The sequence below is a fragment of the Mauremys mutica genome, chromosome 7, assembly GCF_020497125.1.
Source record: "Mauremys mutica isolate MM-2020 ecotype Southern chromosome 7, ASM2049712v1, whole genome shotgun sequence".
In the NCBI taxonomy this organism is placed as follows: domain Eukaryota; kingdom Metazoa; phylum Chordata; order Testudines; family Geoemydidae; genus Mauremys; species Mauremys mutica.
The window spans coordinates 95,504,066-95,523,249 of record NC_059078.1 but is presented as its reverse complement, the minus strand read 5'-3'; the positions used below and the strand labels follow the sequence as shown (position 1 = coordinate 95,523,249).

General features: G+C 46.7%; 1 protein-coding gene across 2 annotated transcripts in view; it reads right to left on the bottom strand.

Moving 5' to 3' along the window:
- The window catches only part of LOC123374351 (lysosomal acid lipase/cholesteryl ester hydrolase-like), a 30,952-nt gene extending 12,094 nt beyond the window's left edge, over positions 1-18,858 (bottom strand). The window contains exons 1-6 of one of the 2 annotated variants that reach the window (XM_045024224.1): positions 18,832-18,858; positions 17,071-17,226; positions 9,532-9,646; positions 8,246-8,444; positions 2,375-2,484; positions 219-355 (exon numbers count right to left, since the gene is read on the bottom strand). In XM_045024224.1, coding sequence (XP_044880159.1) covers positions 219-355; positions 2,375-2,484; positions 8,246-8,444; positions 9,532-9,646; positions 17,071-17,226; positions 18,832-18,858 — 744 coding nt within the window. Of the gene's footprint in view, positions 1-218; positions 356-2,374; positions 2,485-8,245; positions 8,445-8,911; positions 9,030-9,531; positions 9,647-17,070; positions 17,227-18,831 lie in introns of those variants that run through there. The other variant, XM_045024225.1, reaches the window with a different exon arrangement.
- Positions 18,859-19,184: the final 326 nt, after the last annotated feature.

Genomic DNA, 19,184 nt, shown 5'->3' with positions numbered 1-19,184 from the left:
AGATTTTCAGCTGTGCTGAGTTTACTTCCCAGTCCCACCTAACTCTGCTAGCCCCTGACATGCCCCCTAGTAGAAAGGGAGCACGGGGTACGCAGCAGCTCTGCACCACCCAAGGATTCCCCTCTGTTGGATGAATCCTTGGCTGTTTCTTTCAGGCAGAGCAGATAAGGTGGAGTTGAAGCCAACAATCTGGCCCTACAGGTGGAGGAATGACATACCTTGAGTAGTATTTCAGGAAGCCTCCCAAGCTGTACCATAGGGCTTTTGGCAAATGTAATTGTGGCTACTGGCCCCAAGGCAAAGAACATTTTTATTCTTTGAGCCAAGTCTGGCCTAATGGAAAATGCTACAAAACCTGAGAAAATACAAATTATTTTGTATTATTGCAAAGCAATCATCCATAATTAAAATAAATCATTTCCATGCAGCAAACTGAAGGTTAAAAATTATAAGTAGCCTTTTATCTATTCAAATGCCATATAATTGTTCTCCAGGCCCACTGAAGTAGGACAAAAAGTAATGGGCTGAATCTGAAGCAAGGGAGATTTAGGTTTGATATTAGGAAAAACTTCCTAACTGTAAGGGTTGTTGAGCTCTGGAATAGGCTTCCAAGGGAGCTTGTGGAATCCCCATCATTGGAGGTTCATAAGAACTGATTGAACAAATACCTGTCAGGGATGATCTAGGTTTACTTGGTTCTGCCTCAGTGTAGGGGGCTGGACTCGATGACTTCTTGAGATCCCTTACAGCCCTATGATTCTATGTTATCACAGTAAAATGTTCATCCTAAATCTCCATTTAGTCTTCATTGGGAAAAAATAAGTTTTGGGGTATTGTTCAGATGGATTCAGGTGGCCTTGAGTCAGGTTATAGTTTCAACTCATTTTGATGTAGAACCAAATTTTCTATTAACCAGATTTCTTGATGATTCCAGAATCTTTCCTATCAAGTTTCCAAAATTTCCATAAAATATTTTCAGAGTTTTATGATACTCTGTTTCTAAAGCACTATGTATATGATTGTAAATTTACAATAGTACTGTAATATAATTCTCATGAGGTTTGGATTTGCATTTGATTTTTTTTACATTTAACCCTTAGAGCAGAGACCCTACCTATATAACATATAACTTGCAGATTATTTAATTGTTCACATACAAAACTATCTTTACAAGACTATTAAAACTGTGACTTAAATTCACAAGGGCAGGCAAATGTTCAGATAAAAAAGAAACACACTATACTGTGAGTACGCACACAATTCCACAGTGTTTTAAAGAGCAATTAAAATGGCCTTAACAATGCCAATGTATAGAAGAAGTATAGTACTATTTGTATTCTAAGGCTAGGATTTTCAAAGGTGCCTAAGGGAGTTAAGCACCCAACTCCTATTTATGCCCTTGAAAATCCCAGCCTAAATGTATGTTTTATCATTTTTGTCTTAAGATCCTATGAATGTTCTTACTGGAGGGGGAAAGAGATATTATGCAAAGAAATGGTAACACACTTCCTGCTCCCAACCACCATTTTTTTTGTCTTTTTCAAACTATTTTCCTTTTTTCAAATGGCAATGGTGCACCATGGCATACAAGCCTATATCCTCCATCCCACTGTCACCAATAGATCCTATGGGTAAACAGGAACCCTCAAGCAACTGTAAATGAATCAAGTCCCTCATTGCATTCATACACTAGGGACTGAGTTGACTTTCTGTACTGATGGTATGCACAGTAAACAATTTGTAAATATTGATTTGGTGGCTATAGTACCAGCAATTTGTTTTTAAATATCAGACTAAGCACACAACACCAAGCACACAAAATCCTGCATCAGGCCTCACTAAAATAAAAAGATTGGCTTGAAGTTAAATAATGTTTAGGGGTTTTTTTTATTTGCCTTCTGGTGTTTGAGCTGCAAGAGGTTGTGTTTTTAATCCTTTCTCCAAAACATGAGGGTTAGAAAAGTACTTTTTTTTTTTTAATCATGAAAGCTGAGCTTCTCATGTAATAGCATTGACTCCAGGAGCTGGCAACAAATATCGTGAGACTTGTGATAAATTTGCAGGAGCTGGCAAAACTAGAATAAGCAGACACCAGGCAAGCTGACCACCTGCTAAATAATAGGTTTTGATATCAACAAACCCTACCAAGGATGTCTAAAAGGATGTCAGGAACCAATTTGTTTGCTTAGTTCAGACAAACAAAAAATGTTCTGAGAAAAGTTTTCCAAACATTGACAATTTCAGTTTAGAAAGTATTTCTACCTTTAACTTTTGAGAAAGGGAGTCAATAACCGAAGTCCACATCCTGCTTTCACTATCCTGTGGGGATGTAAATAGGATGCTATGGTACACCAGCTTGCATTCCTTCACGTACCTAACGTCGTGCCTTCTGAATGGGCAACATAGTACAGCTGCTTTTGTCCCGTTTTATTCATGGCAAAGTAGAGAACTGCTGGAATGTCATATTTACCCATCTCATCAAAACTACAGAGAGGAAACACAAAAAGCTTACATGCATTAATTACGATAGTCCCAACCACTGTTCCCTCTAAGCTGTGCACGTGTGCACGCGCACACAGATCCTAAACCCCGCACACACAGCGAAACACTGCACACACAAAAATTTGCATAGAAGCACAACAATTTGCACAGAAGACATTTTTTGTGCACACGGCCTGTCAAAAATTAGAGGGACCGTTGGTCCCAACTACATTAGAATGCGCATTAGTAAATCTCAAGTTTGTTAGTTAAGTAAAACAGGAACTGTTCAATTATGAAGTCAAACCATTTAGAAGTTTGAGTTCTTTGCCTCACTTCAGAAAGCAAGGCAGCTCTGTCTCCAGAGATCAAGGCAGAAGCATGTCTGCTCAAGAGACCTAAGATTAGTGGGATGTGCCAGAGCACAAAGTCATGGGCCTTTCCCCATGCCCGTGAGGAGCTACAAACAGGAGAACCCTTCAGTCCCATACCAGTTCTGATACTTGGACTCTGAACAGGTGGTTTTTTCCTCATTTGCTTTATTGCCATTGGTTGCCCATGCCACTTTATCCTGACTCTCTCCTATCACTGCAGCCCTTCAGCTGCCCAATCTCACTATCACTGTCCAGTGTGCTTATCTTCCTTTTCTTCCTCCTCCCCTAACTCACCTCAGTATCCACCTCCCTTAGGGTACGTCTACACTACAAGACTATTTCGAATCAACTTAATTCGAATTTGTGGAATGGACCTTATGAAGTCGAAGTTGTGTATCCACACTAAATACACTAGTTCGACTGTGTGAGTCCACAGTAACGGGGCCAGTGTCGACTTTGGAAGCGGTGCACTGTGGGAAGCTATCCCACAGTTCCCGCACTCCCCGCTGCCCATTGGAATCCTGGGATTTCCCCCCAATGCATGCTGGGGGGGAAAATGTGTCGAGGGTGGTTTTGGGTAACTGTCATCATTGAACCGTCACTCCCGCCCTCTCTCCATGAAAGCGCCGGCGGGAAATCTGTTCGCGCCCTTCTCTGGTCGGTTACACCTCGGATGCCACAGCACTGCGAGCATGGAGCCCGCTGCGATCATCGCTGCACTTATGGCCGTTGTCAACTCCTCGCACCTTATCGTCCACCTCTTCCACAGTCAGCTGCTGAGAAATCGGGCGAGGAGGCTCCGTCAGCGCGGTGAGGACAGGAAGTCACAGAGTGGCGCAGACCTCTCACAAAGCAGGGTATGCCGCGCAGTGGAGATCATGGTGGCAATGGGTCAAGTTCATGGTGTGGAACGGCGATTCTGGGCCCGGGAAACAAGCACGGACTGGTGGGACCGCATAGTGCTGCAGGTCTGGGATGAATCACAGTGGCTGCGAAACTTCAGGATGCGTAAGGGCACTTTCCTTGAACTCTGTGACTTGCTGTCCCCTGCCCTGAAGCGCCAGGACACCCGGATGCGAGCAGCCCTGACTGTGCAGAAGCGAGTGGCCATAGCCCTCTGGAAACTTGCAACGCCAGACAGCTACCGGTCAGTAGCGAATCACTTTGGCGTGGGCAAATCTACCGTGGGGGTTGCTGTGATTCAAGTAGCCCACGCAATCATTGAGCAACTGTTCTCAAAGGTAGTGACCCTGGGAAACGTCCAGGTCGTCATAGATGGCTTCGGCGCGATGGGATTCCCAAACTGCGGTGGGGCTATAGATGGGACTCACATCCCTATCCTGGGACCGGCCCACCAGGCCAGCGAGTACATTAACCGAAAGGGCTACTTTTCTATGGTGCTGCAAGCACTGGTGGACCATAGGGGACGTTTTACCAACATCTACGTGGGGTGGCTGGGCAAGGTTCATGACGCGCGTGTGTTCAGGAACTCTGGTCTGTTTAAACGCCTCCAGGCAGGTAGTTTCTTCCCGGACCACAAAATAACTGTTGGGGATGTGCAGATGCCTACAGTGATCCTCGGGGACCCAGCCTACCCGCTAATGCCCTGGCTCATGAAGCCCTATACAGGCGCCTTGGACAGTGAGAAGGAACTCTTCAACTACCGGCTGAGCAAGTGCAGAATGGTGGTGGAGTGTGCTTTCGGACGTCTCAAGGGGAGATGGCGGAGCTTACTGACTCGCTCGGACCTCAGCGAAAAAAATACCCCCGTTGTTATTGCTGCTTGCTGTGTGCTCCACAATCTCTGTGAGAGCAAGGGCGAGACCTTTATGGCTGGATGGGAGGTTGAGGCCAATCGCCTGGCTGCTGATTACGCTCAGCCAGACACCCGTGCCGATAGAAGATCCCAGCGGGAAGCGCTGTGCATCCGGGAGGCTTTGAAAGATAGGTTCCTCGGAGAGCAGGGTAACCTATGACTCTCCAGTTGATTTACAGAGAAGCTGAACCTGAGCCTGTTTCAGTGACTGTTGACTTCGATCTGCGGTTACATACCCCGTTCTCCGGGTTTCCCCCCTTCCAACACACGTTTTAAAATAACTTTAATGGAACACTGATTATTAATAAAGTTTTCTTTAATTATGAATTCCTGTTCAAGGGTTGAAACATGGACTCGGACTGTGGTGGGTACGGTGTGCACTGATGTCCAGACCGCTTCTACACTAGAGGAATGACAGGCTCCTGCTCCTACAGCGGTCTCTGGGGGGAGGACGGTTGCAGGTGGGTGTGCAGGAAGGGGTGGGTTTGCAGGAAGGGGTGAGGGGTGCCGTCTTTGGGACGGAGTTTGGATGCAGGCTCTGGACTGGGGGTTGGGGCGTAGGAAGGGGTGAGGGGTGTGTGGGAAGGGTGAGTATGTGTCCGTGGATGAGGGCTCTTGCTGGGGCTCAGGGCATCGTAGAGGCTCGTGGCTAGGGGGGAAGGACATGGTAAGGGCAGCCTGCCTTGCCATTTGTGGATGTCAGGCGCTAGGACCCTGGGGCAGCATACACCTTACATACTGACCCGGGGCAGCATTCACCTCCCAGAATGACCCTAGTGCCTAGTGACTGCAGTCTGTGTGTGTCCTGCTGTTGATCCTGCCCCCCAAGTCTGTACCCTGGTAATGGAGGCTGTCCTATGCAATTAAAAAACCCCTCCCCCCCCTTCACACAAAGTCTTCTGACAAGGAAAACGTGACGGAAACAGTGAATAACAACAAACTACTTTTAATACTCAACTACACAGTGGGGGGATGAAACTTGGATTTGGGACTGGGTGATCCTGGAAGGGAAGCACTTCTCACACTTTAGGGAATGAGAGCTGTTTGGTACATGAGCGCTCTGCTGGGGTGGAGTGACAGTTTTCACGGCCCCTAGCGCCCCTCCTTCTTGTGATTTTGGGTGAGGGGGGACAGGACTTTGTGGCGGGGGAAGGCGGTTGCAGATACAGTTCAGGGGGGCTCTCTGCTCCTGCCTGCGGTCCTGCAGAACATCTACAAGGCGCCGGAGCGTGTCCGTTTGTTCCCTCATTAGCCCAAGCAGCGTTTGAGTCGCCTGCTGGTCTTCCTGCCACCACCTGTCCTCCCGTTCGCTGTGTGAGCGCTGCTGCTGACATAGGGTCTCCCTCCACTGTCTCTGCTCGGCCGCCTCGGCTCTGGAGCAAGCCATCAGTTCCGAGAACATGTCGTCCCTAGTCTTTTTCTTTCACCGCCTAATCTGCGCCAGCCTCTGTGAGGGGGATGCCGGGGCAGTTCGTGAAAGAGCCGCAGCTGTGTGATGGGAAAAAGGAAGTGATTTCCTTGAAAAGATACATGTTTGCGAACACTGAACACAGTCTAGTCAGTTTCTGTGAACAAGACCATACAGGGCACCTAGTCTCACGAGCTCTCAGGACAAGTTCGAGATTTCGGAATACGCTTTCATTGGCTGCGGTCTTGCACAGGAGATCGGACAAGCGGGGCGGTACAGCTGAATCCGTGTAGCAGCCAGGCCTGGTAAGCACTACACTATAGGCTGCTTAACAGTTAATGGATAGCTGTGCCCTCCCGCTGAAGGCAATCTGTAAAGCATAAAGTCTGACCCTGTTCCAGCCTCTCGCGGCTGTGCACGGGAAAGATCACTGTATGCTTTTCCTCTGTGGCCTCCAACACGTGGCTGTTAAGCGAAGGTCATTGCTATGCAAAGTAAAAGTCAAGCATTCACAATAGTAACAGTACACTAATTGCCCTAATTAGATGCAGCAGTCGCCGAACGAGATTAGCCTGAGGCGGGTCACTCGGAGAGAGAGAGAGCGGATGCTGCTCGAATCCCTGCACAGACCAGGACCGTACGCTGCAATGCTGGTGGAGGCAATGATTCCGCTGTACATTAGGATGGCCTGGCGCGGAAGAGTGTGCTTACATGGAGCACCAAATAAGGCACCTCTCCCCAGGAACCTCCTGCAGAGACTTTTCGAGCTGCTCTCCGAGAGCTTCGTGGAACTGTCCCAGGAGGATTTCTGTTCCATCCCTATCTGTGTGGACCTTCTCTTTATATAGTTTTTTAAGCAAAAGGTTTCATATAGTTTTTACATATTTTTTATTCCTGTTTTTTAAAAAATAAATGTTTCCATGTTTATAGCACTTACCGACTGATCCTTCCCCTGATTCTGAGTCTGGGTTAACGGCTGGGGAGGGTTGGTAGGGGATCTCTGTGAGGGTGATGAAAAAATCCTGGCTGTCGGGGAAAGTGGTATTGTAAGCGCTGTCGCCTGCGTCGTCCTCCACAAACCCTTCCTCATCTTCCCCATCGGCGAACATCGCCGAGGAACTGCCCCTCGACACTATCCCATACTCAGAGTCCACGGTCACTGGTGGGGCAGTGGTGGCAGACCCACCGAGAATGGCATGCAGTGCCTCGTAGAAGCGGCAGGTCTGGGGCTGTGCTCCGGAGCGTCCGTTTGCCGCTCTGACTTTTTGGTAGCCTTGTCTCAGGTCCTTGATTTTCACGCGGCACTGCGTTGTATCCCGGCTGTATCCTCTGAGTGCCATGGCTTTGGAGACCTTCTCGTAGGTCTTTGCATTCTGTTTGTTGGAGCGCAGCTCCGAAAGCACAGACTCATCGCCCCACACAGCGATCAGATCCAGGACTTCCCGATCTGTCCATGCTGGGGACCTCTTTCTATTCTGGGATTGCATGGACTTCTCTGCTGGAGAGCTCTGCATCGTTGCAGGTGCTGCTGAGCTCGCCCCAATGTCCAACCAGGACATGAGATTCAAAGTGCCCAGACAGGAAAAGGAATTCAAATTTTCCCGGGTCATTTCCTGTGTGGCTGGTCAGAGAATCCAAGCTTGGACTGCTGTCCAGAGCGTCAACAGAGTGGTGCACTGTGGGATAGCTCCCGGAGCTAGTAAGTTCGATTTGCATCCACACCTAGCCTAATTCGACATAGCCATGTCGAATTTAGCGCTACTCCCCTCGTCGGGGTGGAGTACCGAATTCGAACTAAAGAGCCCTCTAGGTCGAACTAAATGGCTTCCTGGTGTGGACGGGTGCACGGTTAATTCGAATTAATGCTGCTAAATTCGAATTAAAGTCCTAGTGTAGACCAGGCCTTAACCACACCCTTCCCTTACTCCTTCAACCCCTTCACACCATTTGTCTCTCACACTTCAGCCCCTGTGCATTTATCATCTTGTCCACCCTGCTTGTCATTGTAGGCCACCTCCCACTCCTTGGGTCACTACCAATCTGGGCTAGGTATGAACTAATAATGTGAAATGGAAGGACTCCCCTATCCCATTATCCATCCCCCAGCCCAGCCAGTCTCCAAGGAGGCAGCCAGTTTCATTTTTGGTAGTTCTCAATAATTCACTCTACCTGAACTCCCAGAACTTCTGCTGGTCAGGTTTAAGTGTCTTGTGTTTTGTAGACCAAGTGTTCCCTCTGCCATTTCCCATCCAAACATCAAAGCCAGCATCTGCTAGTATGAAGCCCAGGCTGTTGCTGGCCAGGTTTGAAATCCAACTGGTAGCATCTCCTAGGAGTGGATGTTGCAAAAACACTACTGGCTTTTGCCCTGAAAAGGAAGAACATTTTATTAGGACATGGCAGTAGCTACACGGTGATGAAGATTGTGTTACAGAGTTTGCTTTAACAGGACCTTATTTTGTAAAAGTCTCATTGAAATGGCAAAAACCAAAACATAGAATAGAAATGGAGCATGACTGGGTTTTTCATGCTGTTTTGATTAAAAGTGAATAGTGAAAGAATAATAAGAGCTCAAAATCACCTCTTTGGTGATTTCCCACTGGACTGTGACACTTTTTATACCCCTTTTGCAAGAAATCTAAAGCTCTAGGATCTGCTCTTTGCCCACATTGTTACTCCTCATGTGTGGATTCCAAGAATAGGAGTTATACATTGGTACTTTCTGTCTATGGAGTATTTTAGAGCTTTTGAATCAGAATGGCAAATTTGTGTGACTTATAGAGAGACAACAAAACAACTAGAGCTTAAGTAACATGACACTTTGGCAGGTGTTACCTGGTGGTGCTGAGTCTTGGATAGACATGCAGTGTTGTTTTTAGTTTTAGTTATGTATAATTTTTGTGTCGCAGCTAGAGCTGGTCAAAAGACGGAATTTCCATTCCGTGCAAAGTTCTGAACAAATCTCATTCTATTTCAGAACAAAAAGACAGAATTTCCAAATGTTCTGAAAGTAAATGTTTTAAAGTAATCCAGATATTTTTGAAAGAAATTGAGCTTGCAAGCCCAATCTCCAAGACTCTTGGTTCAGCTCTTAGAACTTCTAGGCTCCCTAGTCCCGCTTGGGCTTCCATGCTTCCAACTCCACAACAGAGAACCTGAAAGATCTGAGAGCCTCCACCTCTATAGCAAAGAACCAGGGCACCCAAGCTTCCAATTATGTGGCAGGGAGCCTGAAAGCCCTGGGATATTCCACATAGCCAGGATGACCCAGAGCCATGGAACCTGGACAACCAGGCTCTCCAGAAGCTGACCACGTGAGCTAATGAATCCAGTTCAGTTTGCCGTAATTGAAAACCATGAAACATGCAGCTACATATACTCGAGTGCAAATTAGGGGACTGTTTTTAGACACTTGGCCCACCAACCTTTCCTTACTTCATACAAATAAATCATACCTGTGTTCCCACTGTTCTTCCCACCAGGAATTCTGTTAACGCTAAGGATATACCCATCTTCTGTTGTAACTTCATATTCCTCACTGGGGTATCCATGATACCTGATAATTTCAGTCTGCAGGGAGCCAAATAAAGGCTTGTTATATATATATATATATATATAATATCCATTTTTCACATTGTGTGCGCACTGAGGTCTCTTGGAGGAAACGTTGGTCCCAATCCACGTGTCCGCTCGAGCTGTTGCTCAACACAGGAGGGACAGGGAGAAGGTGCCACCTTTGTGCTCTTCCAGTTCCCAGGGCTGCTGAGGACTAGTTCATTTCCCAGGGTTCTAATTATACTAGCTGGTAAAGGCCCGAAAGCAATCGCTGAAGCACAGCAAAGCTCTGAGCCCTCCCTTTAACCCCAGGGGAAAGAGATGGCCAGGAAGGGCTGTTGATGCAATATGCTGTAACAGCACCATAGAAGGACACCTGTAATTCACCTGGGTAGTGCAGCCTTTACACCAGTGGTCACCAACCAGTCGATCACAATCGACTGGTCGATCCTAGAGGATCTCTCAGTTGACGCAATCTCCGGCGACACATTGGGACTGCTGCTAAGGCAGACTCCCTGTCTGCTCCAGCCCAACACTGCTCCTGGATGCAGCCAGCACGGCCCTGCAGCCCTGGGGATGGGGGTGGAAGGCAGGAGTCTCCCTTTGTATGCTGCTCCTGTCAGCAAGCACTGCCCCCGCAGCTCCCATTGGCTGGAAACGGGGAACTGTGGCCAATGGGAGCTGCGGGGGTGGTGCTTGCAGAGAGGGGCAGCACGCGGCGCCACATGCCACTCGGCCAGTCCCCCCGGAGCCACAGGGGTGTGTTGGCCCCTTCTGGGAGTGGCATGGGGCTGGGATAGGCAGGGACCCCGCCTTAGCGACAGCCATACTACACAACCAACCGGCAGCCGCCGGAGGTAAGTGCTGCCTGGCAGGAGGCCACATCCGAACCCCCAGCCCTGAACCCCGTTCTGGAACCTCCCAAACCTCCTCCTGTACCCCAAGCCCCAGCTCAACCCCCCTCACAGAGCCAGGATCCTGTACCCCCTCCGGCATCCCAACAATTTGCCCCAGCCCAGAGTCCCCTCCTGCACCCAAACTCCTTCCCAGTGCTGCACCCCTCACCCCCTCTTGTACCCCAACTCCCTGCCCCAGGCTCAGCCCAGAGCCCACACTCCCTCCTGAACCCCAACCCCTACCCCAGTCCAGTGAAAGTGAGTGAGGGTGGGGGAGAGTGAGTGATGGGGGGGGAGGATGGAGTGGGTGGGGCGGGGCTTTGGGGAAGGAGGGACCTCAGGGAAGGGCGGGATAGATCCTGGGTTGCCCTAAATGCAAGAAGTGATTTTGGGCGTAAAAAGGTTAGAGACCACTGCTCTAGACTATGTAAGAGTCAGATTTCAATGCTGCATCCCTAAAAATTATGAAGCCAAATAAAGGCTTGTTATATATCCATTCTACACTTAATCTCTAGGATTAGACCATCAGTTAAATTCAAACATTGAAATCAAGAAAATATTGATTATATATATTTTAGATTTTTCAGGAGTAGTCATCACCATAGTGCTGGTATCTAAGTACTAAATGGATTAGGGAGTTGGCTAAGGATTAAATGATACATCTGGTTGAATAGAATTAGAGTAATATGTTCTTTTCTGATTAATTTCACCCTTTTGGACATCTGAATAGTCAAATCCTTTTTGTGGTATTTGATCAGCGCCAGAGATGGTCCAATACTAGTCAGCTAATATATTTCGATTATTTATAAAATTGGTCAAGTGATATATTCACCAGATACTTTTTTCTACTATTTGATTGTATCTATTGAACATTCAGCAATCTATTAGCAGAAATGCTTTTCAGTACAGGGTTTATTGTCAAACAATGCCGCGTTAGCTGGATTTGTGGATAAAGAGCCAATAAAATGTATAGTAAAAAAAAGTGAATAGTGCAATAGCCTGACTTGTAGACAATTCATTCCCTCTTCATTCATAATCCTCTTGAAAAATGAGAGAAGAACAGTTTCCCTGGCTGCTGGGAAGCAACATCCTACTTTTAAAATGAGACAAGCAGCAGAACATGGATATATTTGTCTCGTTATGCAAGCTTTCTATATAGCTTTGAGAGCTTAGAGTTAAAGATGCTCCCTTCATGTTACAGTGCATAATAATACTTTTGCAAGAAATGCATGGTCTTTTAACTTGAAAAATAATGTAACAACTTACTCATAAAACTGTCCCCTTTAACCTGGAACAATTTAAAAATGATCCAGACAGCAGGTTTGTAGTTGAAAGAACCCAGTTTTTGAGGGAAGATATTTAACTTCCTAGATGCTGTAGTGAGCATCCATGTTGTTACAGGGGAACATGTAGATTGGAAAATAGTCTCCATTGGGGATCTGGCTGTCTGGTGGTCAAAATCCCCGGCGCCAAGTATCGAGGTCCTGAAATTCCTTTCCTGTCCCAGTGTACCAGGCACCTCCTCTCATTCAAATCCCTTCTCAGCCCCCTGCAATCCCACAAATACCAACCCTTGTCAGAGGAAGCTATCATCACCACAGTATTAACACTCTCTAAATAACTGACTATGGCTTACAGCAGCATATGTTTGTTCATAGACTCATAGACTTTAAGGTCAGAAGGGACCATTATGATCATCTAGTCTGACCTCCTGCACAGTGCAGGCCATACAATCTCACCCATCCACTTCTATAACAAACCCCTAACCTATGTCTGAGTTATTGAAGTCCTCAAATTGTGGTTTGAAGACCTCAAGCTGCAGAGAATCCTCCAGCAAGTGACCCATGCCCCATGCTGCAGAGGAAGCGAAAAACCTCCAGGGCCTCTGCCAATCTGCCCTGGAGGAAAATTCCTTCCCGACCCCAAATATGGCGATCAGTTAAACCCTGAGCATGTGGGCCAGACTCACCAGCCAGCACCCAGGAAAGAATTCTCTGTAGTAACTCAGATCCCATCCCATCTAACATCCCATCACAGACCACTGGGCATACTTACCTGCTGATAATTTGGCAACTGATCTTTGATTAATTGCCAAAATTAGCCTATCCCATCATACCATCCCCTCCATAAAATTATCAAGCTTAGGGTATGTCTACACTACGGGATTATTCCGATTTTACATAAACCAGTTTTGTAAAACAGATTGTATAAAATCGAGTGCATGTGGCCACACTAAGCACATTAATTCGGCAATGTGCGTCCATGTACCGAGGCTAGTGTCGATTTCCAGAGCGTTGCACTGTGGGTAGCTATCCCGTAGCTATCCCATAGTTCCCGCAGTCTCCTCTGCCCATTGGAATTCTGGGTTGAGATCCCAATGCAAAAACAGTGTCTGGGTAAATGTCGTCACTCAACCCTTCCTCTGGGAAAGCAACGGCAGACAATCATTTTGCGCCCTTTTCCCCTGGATTGCTGTGGCAGACGCCATAGCATGGCAATCATGGAGCCCGTTTTGCCTTTTGTCACTGTCACCGTATGTGTACTGGATGCTGCTGACAGACGTGGTACTGCAGTGCTACACAGCAGCATTCATTTGCCTTTGCAAGATAGCAGAGATGGTTACCAGTCATATTGTACCGTCTACCATGCCATTGTAAATTGGCAATGAGATGACGGTTATCAGTCATTCTGTACCGTCTGTTGCTATCATGGGTGCTCCTGGCTGGCCTCGCTGAGGTGTCGGCCGGGGGCGCATAGGCAAAAATGGGAATGACCCCATTCCCTTCCTATGTTTTGTCTAAAAATAGAGTCAGTCCTGCCTAGAATATGGGGCAAGTCTACTAGAGAACCAGAGAGCACAGCCGCTCTGTGTCAGAGCCCCTGAGATCCCACAGAAATGATGAGCTGCATGCCATTCTAGGGGGTGCTCCTGCTCCTGCAACAACCCCACCTGTTGCTTCCCTCCTCCGCCAACCCTCCTGGGCTACTGTGGCAGTGTCCCCCCATTTGTGTGATGAAGTAATAAAGAATGCAGGAATAAGAAACACTGACTTTTTAGTGAGATAAAATGAGGGGGAGGAAGCCTCCAGCTGCTATGATAGTCCAGGCAGGACATTAAAGGGTAGGTGGGGAGAGGAGACCAGCCTTCCGCTGCTATGATAGTCCAGCCAGTACTGAATCTTTTCTTTAGACATGACGGGGGGAGGGGGGCTGATAGAGCTCAGCCCCCAGTTGCTATGATGAGGTTGGTTACCAGCCATTCTGTACCATCTGCTGGGAATGACCAGGAGTCATTCCTATTTTTACCCAGGTGCTCCCGGCCGACCTCACCGAGGCCAGCCAGGAGCACTCACGGGCTGATGACGAGGACGGATACCAGTCCTACTGCACTGTACCGTCTGCCACCAGGGAGAGGAGAGGAGAGGAGAGGATGCTGCTGTTTAATGCTCCAGCACCCCGTCTACCAGCAGTATGCAGTAGACATAGGGTGACATTGAAAAAAGGAGAGAAACGATTTTTTTCCCTTTTCTTTCGGGGGTGGGGGAAAGGGTGTAAATTGACGACATACATCCTGAAACACCCGGGAAAATGTTTTTGACCCTTCAGGCACTTGGAGCCCAGCCAAGAATGCAAATGCTTTTTGGAGACTGCGGGGACTGTGGGATAGCTGGAGTCCTCAGTCTCCCCTCCCTCCCTCCATGAGCGTCCATTTGATTCTTTGGCTTTCCGTTACGCTTCTCACGCAACACTGTGCTGAGTCCCTGCTGTGGCCTCTGTCTGGAGATTTTTTCAAATGCTTTGGCATTTCGTCTTCTGTAACGGAGCTGTGATACAACAGATTTGCCTCTCCATACAGCGGTCAGATCCAGTATCTCCAGTACAGTCCATGCTGGAGCTCTTTTTGGATTTGGGACTGCATCGCCACCCGTGCTGATCACAGTTCCACGCTGGGCAAACAGGAAATGAAATTCAAAAGTTCGCGGGGCTTTTCCTGTCTACCTGGCCAGTGCATCCGAGTTCAGATTGCTGTCCAGAGTGGTCACAATGGTGCACTGTGGGATACCGCCTGGAGGCCAATAACATCGATTTGCGGCCACACTAACCCTAATCCGATATGGTAATACCGATTTCAGCGCTACTCCTCTCATCAGGGAGGAGTACAGAAACCGGTTTAAAGAGCCCTTTATATCGATATAAAGGGCCTCGTTGTGTGGACGGATGCAGCGTTAAATCGGTTTAACGCTGCTAAAATCGGTTTAAACGCGTAGTGTAGACCAGGCCTTAGTCTTGAAGCCAGATATGTCTTTTGCCCCCACTACTCCCCTTGGAAGGCTGTTGCAGAACTTCACTCCTCTGATGGTTAGAAACCTTCGTCTAATTTCAAGTCTAAACTTCCTAGTGTCCAGTTTATATCCATTTGTTCTTGTGTCCACTTTGGTACTAAGTTTAAATAATTCCTCTCCCTCCCTAATATTAATCCCTCTGATATATTTATAAAGAGCCATCATATCCCCCCTCAGCCTTCTTTTGGTTAGGCTAAACAAGCCAAGCTCTTTGAGTCTGCTTTCATAAGACAGGTTTTCCATTCCTCGGATCATCCTAGTAGCCCATCTCTGAACCTGTTCCAGTTTGAATTCATCCTTCTTAAACATGGGAGACCAGAACTGCACACAGTATTCCAGATGAGGTCTCACCAGTGCCTTGTATAACGGTACTAACACCTCCTTATCTTTGCTGGAAATACCTCGCCTGATGCATCCTAAAACTGCATTAGCTTTTTTAAGGGCCATATCACATTGGCAGCTCATAGTCATCCTGTGATCAACCAATACTCCGAGGTCCTTCTCCTCCTCTGTTACTTCCAACTGATGTGTCCCCAATTTATAACTAAAATTCTTGTTATTAATCCCTAAATGCATGACCTTACACTTTTCACTATTAAATTTCATCCTATTACTATTACTCCAGTTTACAAGGTAACCCAGATCTTCCAGTATGATATCCCGGTCCTTCTCTGTGTTAGCAATACCTCCCAACTTTGTATCATCTGCAAACTTTATTAGCACATTCCCGCTTTTTGTGCCAAGGTCAGTAATAAAAAGGTTAAATAAGATTGGCCCCAAAACTGATCCCTGAGGAACTCCACTAGTAACCTCCTTCCAACCTGACAGTTCACCTTTCAGTACGACCTGTTGTAGTCTCCCCTTTAACCAGTTCCTTATCCACCTTTCAATTTTCATATTGATCCCCATCTTTTCCAATTTAACTAATAATTCCCCATGTGGAACCGTGTCAAATGCATTACTGAAATCGAGGTAAATTAGATCCACTGCATTTCCTTTGTCTAAAAACTCTGTTACCTTCTCAAAGAAGGAGATCAGGTTGGTTTGGCACGATCTACCTTTTGTAAAACCATGTTGTATTTTGTCCCAATTACCATTGACCTCAATGTCCTTAACTACTTTCTCCTTCAAAAATTTTTCCAAGACCTTACATACTACAGATGTCAAACTAACAGGCCTATAGTTACTCGGATCACTTTTTTTCCCTTTCTTAAAAATAGGAACTATGTTAGCAATTCTCCAGTCATACGGTACAACCCCTGAGTTTACTGATTCATTAAAAATTCTTGCTAATAGGCTTGCAATTTCATGTGCCAGTTCCTTTAATATTCTTGGATGAAGATTATCTGGGCCCTCCGATTTTGTCCCATTAAGCTGTTCGAGTTTGGCTTCTACCTCGGATGTGGTAATATCTACCTCCATATCCTCATTCCCATTTGTCATCCTACCATTATCCCTAAGCTCCTCATTAGCCTTATTAAAGACTGAGGCAAAGTATTTATTTATATATTGGGCCATGCCTAGATTATCCTTAACCTCCATTCCATCCTCAGTGTTTAGCAGTCCCACTTCTTCTTTCTTTGTTTTCTTCTTATCTATATGGCTATAGAACCTTTTACTATTGGTTTTAATTCCCTTTGCAAGGTCCAGCTCTACATGGCTTTTGGCCTTTCTCACTTTATCCCTACATGTTCTGACCTCAATAAGATAGCTTTCCTTGCTGATCCCTCCCATCTTCCATTCCTTGTAGGCTTTCTGCTTTTTTTAAATCACCTCTCTGAGATGCTTGCTCATCCAGCTTGGTCTACAACTCCTGCCTATGATTTTTTTCCCCTTACATGGAGAGACTCCCACTGATTTCAGTAGGAGCTGGATCAGGCCTTAAGCACACTGCTCATAGACAATGCGACTCAGTGGTAGAGCTGGGTACAGAATTCAGTAGTCTTGACTCCCAGTGCACTAAAGCAACTATTTACCTGTCCTTTCAGCCAAAGGTAAGGTAGTAGCAGCACCAATCTAACATGCTGTCTTATTATGTGATTTTATGCAAGGTACATCTACTGGACACATGACCATAGTTTGTACTCATTGTGAACTGGACTCAAATAAAATTAATTTGGTATGCAGACTATTATCAGTGATGTTGTATTAGTAATAATGCAATCCATACTTTAAATAGAAAGAAAATTACATAACTTACAACATTCATAAAGCATTCTGGATCCACAGTGATCTTCTTTAGCATTTCTTCTCCATATTTAGTGTTCCATTTTATGAATTCTTCTGAATATCTGATTCCTTGGAACAAATATGCCAACATAATAAACAGCTGCATCTTAGGCCTGTGTGAAACAATTCATTTATCTGTTAATAAGAATGCTATGAACATACTGTATATCTCTCTGCTTTAAAAAAATGGCACTATTTACTTTTATAGCAAGAAAAAAAGCCAAGAGAGTCTGATCTAGAAGTAAATACCTGCACAAGGAACAGCTAACTCAGCTCCCTGGCCTGAGCGAATGTGTGAAAGCATGGGAGGTGGGTAAAGCTTCCGCTTGGGGAGGCAGTAGCTCCCAAGCCTGCCTCTTCTGCCTGTGGCCCTGCCCATATTCCACCCAGGCCCCGCCCCCTGCTCCGCCCCACACAGGCCCTGCCCCTTCCCCACTTCTCCCTCCTCTCTTCCCTCTCCTTCCCTGCTCACCCTATCCCCACTCACCACGTGCACATCCCCTTCCAGACAAATCCCTGAACCCAAGCAAATTATGTTTGAAAAAACCCTTCCACTTTTCTGCAATTTCTAAAGAAAATGGAGCATGTTTTTCACTGTGTGCCAGATGGTGTTTGCGAAGACTGGACATGCAGAAGGTACCTAATTAAAAGCACTAAACTTGGGAATAAAAAATGTCAGTCACAGGTTTTTTGATATTCTCTGACATGCAGGCAGCCTGCCAAACGGCCTTTTCAAGTGCCCAGACCCCTTGTCATTGATCCTGGGGAACATATAATGAATGGTAAGCAGCAGTTAAAGCTAATTGAGAAATCTCTGTCCTTGCTTCACACAGTAAAACAAGGTGTCAGGCCTCACTTTCAGCTGGCATTTGCACCCTGCCAGGAAGAAAATGGCTGGAATCAGTCTGCAAAGGCTGTCACCTCATTTTCACTTCTTCACACAAACAAAGCTTGAGTGCTTTCTGTGTTTATTGTTTCAACCGCAGTAAGCACCCCCAGGCAATGAATAAGAACTGACAAGAGGAGTGGTTGCTGCTGCTAGAGATGAATCTTGGCAGTAAAATAAAAGCTGGCTGCTACTTTAACAACAGCTTAGCTCACAGAACCAGGAAGGCAAAAAGTCCCACTGAGGCAGCATGGTTGTGCCAGCTTTATGTACCAGACCAACAGCCCCTATATCCCCAGGGGTGAAGGAACCAAATCCCCAGCCACATTCTCATGAGAAACTGGCCACCAAGCAAATGTAATCTCCCATCCACTGAAAAGAGCTGAGTCTTATCCTATCAATGCCTCCTCTCCTCCACGCCACCACATCCCTCCTCCCTCTGCCCCCACTTCCTTACCTCCATACCCCTCTCCCCCCAGGATCCCGTCACTCGAGCTCTCTGCGCCTCCCCCTGCCCTGCCCAGCACAGAATTTGAACAAGTGAAAAAAAAATAATTGCCCACTGCTTACCTGTGGGAATGCTCTGAAGGGCTCTGGCCCAGGTGGACAGGGATCCATGCCTCCTGGCCATTTATTGCTCAGCCTCAGCTGCCCAGCCCCTGGCCCTGAGGACAGGACAGCATAGGGTGCCTGCTGCCACAAGTGATCCAGCCCTCCCTGCAGCACACTGACTGACTGCACACAGAGCATAAGGTTGGCTGGCCTACCTGCATCTTTGTCTAGCCCTCCCACCCCCTACTTTGAAAAGGGATGATGGGGGTGTGGCCCTGACCCCCTTCCTGCCTCCCACTTTCTGGCAACTTGCTCTAGCATCACACGGTGGGGAGGAGGAGTTGTCCAGTAAAGTCCCAAACTGAAATTCTCCTGTGACCCAGGAGGAGTACATACTGCATGAATGAAGCATAAAGGTTTTGGAATGGTAAAAAACACTTTGCAAAATTGAACTTCTAAGCACTTTCCATCTGATGACCTCAAAGCACCTAACCAAAACCAATGAATTTATACAAACTCCTGTGAGACAGGCAAGTATTATTATCCCTGTTTTTCGGATGGAGAAACTGAAGCACATGCTAATTAAGGCCTCATCCGCTGTCTTTTTAAATCAATGGAAAGACTCCCCTTGAGATCAAGTCTTAAAT